General features: G+C 39.3%; 1 protein-coding gene across 2 annotated transcripts in view; it reads right to left on the bottom strand.

Moving 5' to 3' along the window:
- Positions 1-6,693: 6,693 nt before the first annotated feature.
- The window catches only part of C9 (complement C9), a 41,329-nt gene continuing 35,264 nt past the window's right edge, over positions 6,694-12,758 (bottom strand). For both annotated transcript variants that reach the window (XM_037138536.2, XM_037138535.2), the window contains 2 exons: positions 7,788-8,016; positions 6,694-7,378 (listed from right to left, as the gene is read on the bottom strand). In XM_037138536.2, coding sequence (XP_036994431.2) covers positions 7,293-7,378; positions 7,788-8,016 — 315 coding nt within the window. In that variant the 3' untranslated portion in view covers positions 6,694-7,292. The remainder of the gene's footprint in view (positions 7,379-7,787; positions 8,017-12,758) is intronic.

Below are 12,758 nucleotides of genomic sequence, written 5' to 3'. Positions count from 1 at the left end.
CTCCCTCAAAGCAGAATCCAAGTTGAAACTCTTTTATTTCTCTGGATTTCTAAAACAAAGAGATTTAACTGACATTATCAAAATATAGCCCTCTTTGGGTTGGTCATTGTGCTTAATGATTTGTTAGGGGTAATTTAAATTTTAATGAATGAAAGAAAGCAAAGGCCCTATATGAAAAAATGGATCTATTTTTGTTTCATCCATCCACCCATCCATTCATTTATTCATTCATTCCCAGTTTGCTTTCCAACAGAAAGATTAGTTCAGAAAGTTTGGAAAATCCCAGACATGCCTTGGGATTTTATAGCCTCAGAGAAGATGACCAAGGAGAAAGCAGATCACTCCATCACTCCCAAAGTTTTGTCCCTTTCCAATTGTCAATTAATTGTAGTTTTGAATAGACTAATAATGTTCCTTAGCTGTTGACTGGTGAATTTTAAAATATAAATATTTGTTTCAGCCCAGGATGAATATTGGTGAGGACACACATCTTTTTTGCACTTTTAGAATATAATTTGAAGTTTGTTTAAAATAGTAGATTTGAAAACATTTCCAGATTTTACTTTTTGCTTGAGTTTCTTTTGTCTTTTTTTTTACACCTTAGAATTATCCTGTTCTCTCTATTTGAAAAGTTAGTCAAACTTAGTCCTTTTTATACTCTATTGCTCAAATTTGAATTTGTCAGGTAGGAAGCTGACCTAAATACAAAATTATTGTGTCCTAATACAAATTAGCTATGCCTCAGTGTAACCTAATGACAATTTTTTCTTTTGGTCAGAAGAATAGGAATATTTCAAATTTCAATTTTATAATAGTTTTTGGAACTTAATACTATTATTTACTAATGCTATAAAAAGGACTTTGGAATATTTATACTAGCTATAAAAGCAAATTTATTGGAACACAATTTGTGAAATAATTCAGTGTTATCCTGACCCTCTTTTCTATTGTTGCTTCCAGGCTGATTGGCTTTAGTAGACTAACAGAGAAGGTTTAAAAATCACTGATCGACAAATGATACTGGGAAAACTGCATATCCACATGCAGAAGAATGAAGTTGAAGGCTTTATACCATACACAAAAAATATCTCTAAATGGGTCCAAAACTCAACATAAGAGTTAATAAAACTGTAAGATTCTTAGAAGAAACCATAGTGGAAAAGCTTATGACATTAACTCAGACCCAATGATTTCTTGAATAGGACATCAAAAACATAGACAATGACAAAAACGTAGATAAATTATATTTCTTCAACATTAAAGACTTCCGCCAAGATGGAAGCATAGGTGGAGATGCTGTGCTTTCTCACACAACCAAGTTTAGAGACAACAAAATATTAGCAATAGAAAACACAGCCAGAACACAGAGAATTGAACTTTTCGGAAGTCTGATAACAACATATTCTTCAGCCTGACCTGTAAGAGGGGCGAAACCATCAGCTGGCGGAGCGGGGTTGCACAGGAAAACTCAGTCAGATGGACTCAGGCGTGGAATCCAGGCACAGGGTTGGACCTGGTGGGCAACCCAGCGAGTGACCGCGGGGAAACAGTGAGGGAGCAGGGCTGCCGGTTGACTCTGGTCGTGAATTTGTGCGTGGATAGATAAGCAAGGGAGTGGGCGACTGGACAGGAGCCAGCAGGCCCCAGCGGCGAGTGGCAGCGGGGCGCTGCCATTTCCCTGCTCTGACCCCACATCCACATACAACGTCATAAGCCAGCGACCTGAGTGGCCGTGCCCTGGTGAACCACCTAAGGCTCTACTCCTCACCCAGTGGAGCAAAACAGCAGAGGGGGCCTCCATTTCCCCACTCTGACCACACCCCCATATACAGCATCACAACCCAGCGACCTGGGAGTCCAAGGCTCCACTCCTCATACTTAACGGGCGCAAACAGACCAAAAATGGCTCAAGAAGATCTCAAAGCCCCAGAGCCTATAAATCTAAGCGATGAAGAAATAGCAAAACTCTCAGACACACAGTTTAAAACACTGGTGATCAGGATCCTCACAGAACTGGTTGATTATAGCCACAAATTAGAGAAACATATGAAGGCGAAACTAATAGAAACGAATGGAATTGCACAGGAAACCAATAGTAATGGAAAGGAAACTGGGACTCAAATCAATGGAGTGGACCAGAAGAAACCAAATAATGGCCAAACAGAAAAGAGTCAAGAAGCAAGAATTCAAAAAAACGAGGAGAGTCTTAAGAACCTCCAGTACATCTTTAAATGCTCCAACATCCAAATTATAGGGGTACCAGAAGGGGGAAAGGAACAGCCACCAGTGGAAAACTTATTTAAACAAATAATAAAGGAGAATTTCCCCCATCTGGCAAAGGAAATAGACTTCCAGAAAATCCAGGAAGCTCAGAGAGTCCCAAAGAAGTTGGACCCAAGAAGAAACACACCAAGGCACATCATCATTACATTAGCCAAGATTAAAATGAAGGAGAGAATCCTAGAAGCAGCAAGAGCTAAGGGGACAGTCATCTACAAAGGAGTTCCCATCAGACTGTCAGCTGATTTCTCAAAAGAGACCTTACAGGCAAGAAGGGGCTGGAAAGAAATATTCCAAGTCATGAAATCTAAAGGCCTACAACCAAGATTGCTCTACCCAGCAAAACTTTCATTTAGAATGGAAGGACAGATAAAGTGCTTCTAAGATAAGATCAAATTCAAGGAGTTCATCATCACCAAGCCCTTATTATATGAAATGTTAAAGGGACTTATCTAAGAAAAAGAAGTTAAAAAAACATGAACAGTGAAAGGACAGCAAACTCACAGTTATTAACAACCACACCTAAAACAAAAGCAAACTAAAAGGACAGCTAGATCAGGAGTGGAAACATAGAAATGAAGATCTAAAGGAGGGTTAGCAACAGGGGAGTGGGAGGAGTAGAAGAGGGGAGAAGGTACAGAAAATAAGTAGCATAGACAGTAGATAGAAAATAGATGGGGGGCAAGAATAGTATGGGAAATATAGAATCTAAAAAACTTGAGACACATGGTCATAAACTAAAGGGGGGGTAATGGTGGGGATGGGGGGTAGGGTGGAGGCGAATGAAGGGGGGAATAGAACAACTGTAATGGCATAATCAATAAAAAATAAATTTAAAAAAATTGAAAAAAAAACATTAAAAACTTTTTAGGACTTCCAGCCAAGATGGAGACGTAGGCAGACACACTTTGCCTCCTTGCACAACCAACAGAAGAACAACAAATTTAAAAACAAAAAACAACCAGAACTGCCAGAAAATTGAACTGTATAGAGGTCCAACAACCAAAAAGTTAAAGAAGAAACATTCATCGAGACCAATAGGAGGGGTGGAGATGGGCAGCCGGGCAGAGAGGACTTGTGGCAGGGCGGAGGCTGGCAGAGCCAGTGACCCCACATCTGCATGCAGATAAACTGGGAGGAACAACTGGGGAGCAAGACAGACCACACAACCCAGGGTTCCAGCACAGGAAAATAAAGCCTCAAACCTCTGACTGAAATTGCCTGTGGGGGTTAAGGTGGTGGGAGAAACTCCCAGCCTTACTGGGGAGTTCATTGGAGAGACCCCCAGGGTCCTAGAATGTACACAGACCCACCCACCTGGGAATCAGCACCAGATAGGCTCAATTCACTTGTGGGTAGCTAAGGAAGTGACTGAAAGCTGGCTGAGAGAGGAGCAAGCAGCACTGTTCCCTCTTGGACCCCTTCCCCACATACAATGAAGTGACATGTGATGCCCCACCCTGGTGAACATTTAAGGCTCTGCCCCTTACTGCATAACAGGTATGCCAAGACAAAGAAATTTGGCCCAAATGAAAGAATAGATCAAAGCTCCAGAAAAAAAACAGCTAAGCAGTGAAGAGATACCCAACCTATCAGATGCACAGTTCAAAACACTCGTAATCAGGATGTGCACAAAAATGGTGGAGTATGATCGCAAAATACAGGAAAATGTGAAGGCTATGGAGAGTGAAATAAAAGAAAATGCACAGTGAACCAATAGTTAAAAACTTTTTAGACATCAAAAAGGTCTATCAGTAGTGTGAAAAGGCACTCCCTAGAGTGGGGGTAAATATTTGCAAATCATCTATCGATAAGGGATTAATATCTAGAAGGTATAAAGAACAATTATTACTGCAAAACAAAACAAAACAACCTGATTAACACACAGGAAAAGGACTTGAATGGACATTTCACCAAAGAAAATGTACAAAAGACTAATAAGCACTTGAAAAGATGCTCGACATCACCAATCAGGAGGGAAGTGTCAGTCAAAACCACAATGAGATATCACTTGACACTCATTAGGATGGCTCTTAAAAAACAAACAAAAATAGTAAGCATTGTCCAGGATGTAGAGAAATTGGAACCCCTGTGCACTGCTGGTGGAAATGCAAAATGACGCAAGTGTTGTGGGAAACAGCATGGAGATTCCTCAAAAAACTAAGCATAGAATTACTACCTTATGATCCAGCAACTCCACTTTTGGATATATACTCAATTGCATTAGAAGGAGAGACACAAAGAGATGTTTGTTCACCATGCCCATGACATCATTATTACAAATAGCCAAAAAGTGCAAGCAACCCAAGTGTCCATTAACAGAGAAATGGATAAACACAATGTTCTGTAGATATACCATGGTGGAATATTATTCAGCCTTTAAAAAGCAATAAAACTCTAATATATGCTTTAAAACATTACATGAAGTGCAATTACATTACATGAAGCACAATCAAGATGTTCCAGGATTCCACTCATATAAGGTACCTGAACTAGCCAAACTCATAGAGACAGAAAATAGAATAGAGGCTCCAGGGCTGGGGAAGTAGGGGATGGAGAATTGCTGTTTAATTGCTACAGAATTTCAGTTCGAGGTGGATGGTGGTAATGGTTGCAGAGCAACCACAAAGTAAGTAATGTCACTTAAAAATGATAAAAGTGGTAAAGGTATATTATGTACATTTTAGTGCAATAGGAAATATCTCCTCTTAAAAAGATCACTGAACTGATTATTTAGAGAGTGAGTACTAAGCCACTCTGCCATGGGCCATTATCCTCAGTTTTCAGATTTAATCTTCATAGTCATTGTCTCATGTCACAAATGTGAGAGTCATGTTTGGGAGGATTTGTACCAATCGCCTTGGGTGCCAACAACAGTAACATTTACCATTCATGGCTTGTCTGTCAGGCGATGAGGTGATTGTATTAATTATCTTAAAGCCTCGATATAACTTATGAAGGAAACGTTATTGTCCTGGGGCTTAGTGGTTCTGTAACTTATCTATTGTTAAATAGTTCACCGTGCTCTTCTCTTGGGCCTGTCGCTGCTCCTAGAGTGGTGGTGGGGAATAAACAGGAGGTGGGAGGGGGAGGGTGGTGGGACAGACAGACGGATGTTTCTCCTAAGAATTATTTGTTTGTGTGCATGGCGGGCAGAGAGAATCATTTCAATTTCTTTGTAAGTAAACAAAACTGACCTGGTCTTTTATCCATCATTCCATTTTTTTTTTTCTAAATAAACCACTGGGAAATGAACCCAGGAGCTACCATGGTGCCAGATGTGTGTGGTGCCCCAGGGCATGCGCAAAGAACCCTGGGGGAGACAGCAGTGAACAGCTGGGCAAGGACATGGACCCGCACCTCAGAGTTATTAGCTGGCAGGTATGTGTTGTCTGTCTACCACACGGTCAGCAGAATAAATAAGCAACTTAAGTTTTCAGTACAAAAAGGGAAACATGAAGCAATACCCTTTTCTATTCTTTCCTATTAGGCCCAAGGGAACATGAATGTTCATCCAGCTTCTCCAGGTTCTTCTGATAATGAACGGGGTGCAGTGCAATGGGCTGAATGTCTGGACAGCACTTTGGAGGACTCTTGGCCTCACATGTCCCTTTCCTTGAATTTTTGGGGTGCCTTGGCAGAGAGCATGAGAGGCAGGGGGGCAGATATACTCCACCAAACTAGAACTTGCCTTCTCAGGAGTCCGCTTCTCCCAACCACAGTCCGGGCCGAGCCCTGTCCTGCTCCGCAGGCGGGAGGTCCTCATCACTCATCTGAGTGTTGGTGCGCACCCAGCATCCTCATGCTTCCTGGTCCACTCAGCTTTCGAAAGGCAGGGAGTTCTCTAGGGTTCTCCTGGCTATTTCATACCCTAACGGACCCAGCACCTGTATTTTTAGAGGATCATCTCTATAACAGACCTAATATACTAAAATGCATCCCATATCTAATAACCTTTTCCCGTGTTGTTAAAAAACTTGAAATTTACAAAATTAAAAAAATTTGTTTGCCAACTTTATTTACTGTAATCTCTCAGCAATCATGTACATTCTTGAGAATTTCCAGAGTGAGAAAAACTAGTTTCCATTGTTTAATAAGTGCATGAAATATTTATTCATGAATGAGAATGACAATTAATGGACTCAACGTGATACATGCTGTTGACATTTAATTAAACATTTATCACCTTAGATTTTGCATTTTTCCTTTTGTATTTTGAGCCTTTCTTTTTTCCTTCCCTCCCTCCCCCTTTTCTTTCTGTCCTTCCTTTTTTTCTTTCATTCTTTCAGTTATCAGATCTTTTCAAAGATCTCAGGCCTTAACTCCCATGCTAGCCAATGGATAAAACAGTGCAACCAGTCCCTTCAAAGTTTCTTATGTGTAGCTTTGTTTTATAAAACTCATAAGAGTAGGTATATGACCCATTAAGTTGGATCATATAAATCACTGTTTTCACTTCTGTCTCTCTCTTTTTTTTTTGGTAAAGCATGACAATTTAATCTATTTGGTTACAAATCCAATAGACTTTTTTCTGTGGACAGGTAGCGTTAAACTGGAGAGCTAAGACCAATGAGCAGGGGCTGTGTCTGTGATAGGTGCTCTGTGAGGATTTGCCCAGTGAATGAATGCATGCACATACAAATTAAGGACCAAAAAAGATGAAACTAAATAAACAGAAACGAAACTCCATGGCACAGACTGTGGTTGTGGAACTAGCAGAATACATTAGTCCTACAAAGCACTTTGGCAATTGCTTTAGTCTTTTTAACCAACATTCTCTTTTCAATTTAATTTTGTTTTGTTAGCAAGAGATTGGCATTGCTTGTGGGAGCAAGCAGGCCTCACTGCTGCCTCTTCTCCTTAGTGAAAAGAAAAATGGAAATATCACAGGAGTTGAAGGAGGAAAAGAAGCATCATGGCTCTAAGAGAGGAGACTGCAGAGGTTGGTAGAAACTTCGTGAAGCATGTCGCTTTCCATTTGGCAGCAAGGACGATCCCCATGGGCAGCACCTTCACTCGAAATCCTGGTGTTCCTGAGCTTTTCCCTTCCCTGTGATCCCAGAGAAGCCGACAACTCTTTTCTCTCCAAGTGACAATTCTAGAGAAAACAGAGGATTATCCAACCTTAGGGATTCATAGGACTTCAACTTTGGGTCCATCTACCCATCCATTTACTGATCCCCTTCAGCCTGTTGTATACCGTGATGTGCCAGATTCTGTCTAGGTGCTGGGAAGAGGATAATATTTAAGACACCAGACACATTTCCAAACTAGAGGGGATATTCACCTTGTGTAGGGAGAGTAAATGCGACTAGTGATAGAAGCAAAAACGGGTAGGAAATGCAGGTCTTGTGCACCAATAGCATAGTTTTGGGGAGAATACAAGTGCTTTTTGGATTGCAAAGCATCAGGTTGACACTTAAGATAAATGACACGCAGAACTGTCAGATTAAGTAGCCCCCAAATACGTGGTATTGTCCCTAATGATACAAATCATTTGTTCTCACCTGGAGAAGATTTTCGTTTACTGATTTCACAGGCAACTCCCTCAAATGTGAGTGGGCAAGTACACACGCATTTTCCGTCCAGCAGAAGCACAGTGCCCCCGTTTTGGCATGGCTGGCATTTTTTTGCACTGTATTCATTGACATAATCTTCAACGGCTCTTTCTAAATTTTCTTTCTTTTGGTCTGCACCTTTTATTGTCAGTGGAATCAGATTATATATAGGAGACAGCTGCAAGAAAGCAAAACATTTAATTTTAGGTATTTTTCTACTGATGGAGTTTCTAACATTCTTCACAGAATTAATTGTTCATTAATCAATGAATTTGGCAAAGGCTTAGTGAAGGATGGTTATTGCCAGATATCATTTTAACCTTTAAGACTATACTGATGACGAAAGTTAGTCATGCTCTCTCTGGTCATGGACAAGACATTATGGAAGTAAGGAAACTGGTATTAAAATAATCATATAGATACATTTAAATGGGAACTACAGTATTGCTGTAAAGGATGGGTGTATATGTTTTAAAAATGAACAATCATGGATTTAAGCTTTTGGCAGTATAATTTATTGCTATACTATTTTCTGAGGTATTTTTGTGTTTCCCTCTCCTCTCCTCTTTCAGAATATAGCCAGGTGTTTGTCTTGTTTAAGAGGAAGGTCGTCTGCAAGGCCAAGTCCAGAATGCCCTGAAAGTCAACTCTTTATTGACGTATTGCTCCAAAAGCTTGAACTCATGGGGAAACTTTTGCTGGGAAAAGTATGAGAAGAATGCCAGCGAAGGAGGAAGGTCTTCTAGACCAGGAAGGGGACAAAGTTAGCGTGTACCTCAGGTAGCAGGAAAGCATCATTAGATCCCTACCAGTTATTTTGGCCTGGAAGGCAGGGAACCACCTGAGTTCAGGTGAGCACATGAATGCAATCAACAAGATTGTCAGGGTGATCACAGTGGACTGTACACATACAGATCTCACATTCCCATTTCCCCAACAGAAGCATCAGGATTCTTGTATTAATTTCAACAACAAGGAAGAACTTCCCTGAACTCCATCCAACACATGAATGAAGGATAAATTTTCCTTCCTTCATGGAGGGCTGGGATCTCAAAGTCAAATTTAATTACATTTAAAGAAAATGAAGTAAAATGATTTATTCTGCACACTTAAATTTCTGGAGTAAGACTCAAAGTTGCTACAACTGAATCAGGGAAACTTGGACAAGCTTTCCTGAGAAAATGACTATTGAGCTGAAATTTGAAGATGTTAAGCAAGAAAGAAGAGTATTGTAGTCAAACAGTGCAAAATTCAAAAAGTTTGTATAGTGGAGATACACTTGCTTCTTGGCCTTTAGGCTAAGATCAAGTGCCTAATGGAGGTATTATAACATATATGAAAACTTGGAACATATGTCCATTAAATGTAAGCAAATTTAATTGTGTGAGTATAAATAGCTGTTTGAGTGACAGAATTGTAACAAAGCGAGGCCCTTTGGTGGCATAGCACTTTGAAACCAGAGACCCCCAAATTTAAAAGAAAGTGGAACCTAAAGATTCAACAAAGAATATATACCAGGAATTCCTGCAGAAGAGTAATGATGGGGTAAATACTGTCGACTAATCCTTTTACTAGGCACAAGGAGAAAGCTGAACAAAATGAAAAACCTGCTTGAAGGCCCTGGAGGACAAATGAGGTAACAAAAAAGTGACAAGGTAATAAAGATCTGGGAGGTGATGGAAATCCAGTGAGAATGAGCCCAGTGTTTCCGGGCCACCAGTCCCCTGGGCATATTTCCTAACTGAGGAGGAGGCAGTCAGATGGCTAAGTGGCAGACAAAACGTATTACTGGACTCAGTGGGTAAAGGTTGGAATTCAGGACTGACAAAGGGTCCCAACCCAAAGGACTACAGTCCTAGAAGCAAGAGGCAAGTGGAAGTAGCGTAGCTCTGGTAAAGACTGCATCCTGGTGTGGGTGCACCACACTTAAAAAAAAAAAGGATTAAAAAAAAATCCTGATTTAATCCTTTAAATCCTTTAATCAGGATTAAAAAAATCCTGATTTATTAGTACTCTGAAGCTTTCCAGTTTTAAATATATATTTCCTTGGGAGGAAAATAAAATCATCTCAGGTCTCATGCTACTTCTATAACAATATTTAAAGTACAATCTCCAGCCCACAGTAAAAATAACCAGGTGCACAAAAAAACTAAAGCAGCATGATTGAAAAACGTAGAAATAATAGAAATTGGAGGGATTAGCCAAAGATAATGGGAACATCCATAATGGTGTCAACAATAAAAATAAAGTAAAAGAAATACTAGAAACTGGAGACAAAGTGGGGAGGGGGATGAGCAGATATAAGTTATCAGACATAGATTTTAAAATAACTTCCTAAGCAGGGGGATAAGGCCAGCTTGCAAATGTTAGCAGAGAACAGGAAATTCTTTTTTCAAATGGGAGGTCTGGAAAAATAAGCAGATACAGGAGAACTTGATACTACAATAAACAAATCAATGCACCGGTTTAAAGGCAGATGTGGCACAAATGAAGGAAAGTTAGTGACCTGGATGGAATGCAGATCGGAAGAAAAATTATTGACCATAAAGTAATGAAAGACAAAAGTTTGGGAAATCCAGAAAAAAGGCAGAAAACATAAAAAAGTGAGAAGGTAAGAGATGTATATAATTTGAGTCCCAGAAAGAGGGAATATATAAAAAGAAATTTTGAAGACCAGTGGCTGAGGATACTACAGATGTGGTGACAAACATCAAGATACCCCCGTAATGAAGAGCAAGATTAAACATTTTTCTTTTTGCACTTAGGCACATCAGAGGAAAATTGTTAAAAAAATCAGGAAAACCCACAAACAATGATAATGAAGAAAACCTTAAAAGCAGCTTAGTAAAAACCCTCAGTACTTTGAAAGTAGAGTGACATTTGATTTTCATAAATATAAAAATATGCCACCAATCAGAAATACAATTTAAATTGTTCTAGAATAAAGAGATAACTATAGGACATTTTTTAAAGTAACTTTCTAACTTATAACACACACACACATACACACACACACACACAAAATAACTCTAGACTTATTGTAGGTAAAAATATAAAAGCAAAACAGTAAAGTGTCTGAAGGTAACATATAGGAGAGCATCTTTAAGACCTTGAGGTAGAGAATGACTTTAAACAGAACACAAAAGCACTAACTGTAATGAAAAGAAATATACATTTAACTATATCAAAATTTAAAAAATCAATGTGATAATTCCTGATATCAGGCACTGAGAAGGACACAACATTGCTTTGGGGGTCTTCTTGCCAAAAATACACAACCTTAATCTACTCTGAGCCTCAACTGAGAGGCATTTGATACCAGTGACCAATACTCATCAAAAGTGTTCAGGTAATGAAAGACAAGAAAAGTCTGAGGAATTGTCACAGATTGGAGGAGACTAGAGGGACATGACCACTAAATGCAGCGTGAGATCCTGATTGGATCCTGGAACAGAAAAAAGGACAATAGGGGAAAACTGGTGATATTTAAATAGGTCTATGGTTTAGTCAACATGAATGTTCTGAGTTTGCTAAAAGGCACCATGGTTATGTAAGTTGTTAACATTTGGGCTCCTGGCTATAGAGTCTATGTGAGCTCCGTGCTGTTTTTGCAGTTGTCATGGCTGCACTATTTGTGCAATTTTATGTATTTTAAACTAAAAAGTAAAAAAGAGGACATTGATTATGAAAAATACCATTAATGGGTGAAAGTCCTCAAGTGAGAGAAGACATTTCTAACACTTCCATGTAGAATAGTCTCATATCAAGAATATGCTAAGAACTTCTACAAAGTCAATGACTGTCCGCCAGTATAGCCCTTTATGGATTAGTGCATAGGATATGAATTTCAGCTATGTCGTATTTACTTGGAAGAAAGAAACCACTTACCAACATTGCCACATTGGCACAAACAATGTAAGCATGTGGTGGAGTTCTTTTGATTTTTAAGAATAGAAATTCATCTTGTTTTACCCTTCAAAGGAAAGCCAAGGCAAGATAGTCTAAGATATAGGAATAGGGGGTCACGGAGACAACACAGTCTGGATGAGATGCATAAACAGTGTTCAGAGAGGTCAAGATGAAGGACACGTAATGACGGCAGCTTCAGAGGAACCTCAAACCCCAGAGCCAAGGAATCCCACAGGAGGACAAACAGCAGTTCCAATGGACTTTGTAAAGTTTTTCTGAAGAGCCCCATCTTTTTCTGCTGAACTCTGGCCTTCTGTTAAGAAAATACTCACAAAAATTTCTCCTATTCTCACTAACCCTATCGTTCTACCATTTGTGGGTAAATACCATATTTTCAGTGAATGTAGTTGATTGTGAAACTTGCTAAAAGACCATATAGTTTAATATTAAGTACTTGGGATATTACATTAAGTATTATATTATTATACTAAGTGTAGAGGTTTCTTATGGGCTTGCAAACTAATTAAAGTATATGTACCAAATGTAGTTTGTTGATAGGATGAGTTATTTCCATCCCTATACAAGAACATTGGGAAGGATTTTCACTCTGTGGTTAGAACTATAATGACTGGGGCACCGAGCACTGTAGCCCTTTAAAATACTGATGCTCTTCAACACTTGGAGCACCATTGTCAAGTTGCACAATATAACAAAAAATCATAGGTTAATGGGTTCATAATGACCCAAGTTGTTCCAGAAAGACATGTAGGTAGATAAGAATGGTGGAGGGCAAAGAAAAAAGAACTGAGAATAGAAAAGGCATGATGAAGGAAAAAGCAACACATAGGCCCCAAATTCAGGAGAACCCACCCATTTGCACATGGTGGGTCACAAATTTGGTCGCAGATTTTCTAGCTCATTGGGACAGACAACTGAATTTAATGATCACATGCATTTAAAAAAAGAACTTCCTGATTCCTGAGAGAAGCAAAATGATCCTTGTAACTGAGG

Source organism: Artibeus jamaicensis, unplaced genomic scaffold (genome assembly GCF_021234435.1).
Source record: "Artibeus jamaicensis isolate MK-2021 breed Jamaican fruit bat unplaced genomic scaffold, CSHL_Jam_final scaffold_369, whole genome shotgun sequence".
Lineage (NCBI taxonomy): Eukaryota > Metazoa > Chordata > Mammalia > Chiroptera > Phyllostomidae > Artibeus > Artibeus jamaicensis.
Note: the sequence above shows the minus strand (reverse complement) of the source record. Positions and strands in the feature narration are given on the sequence as shown.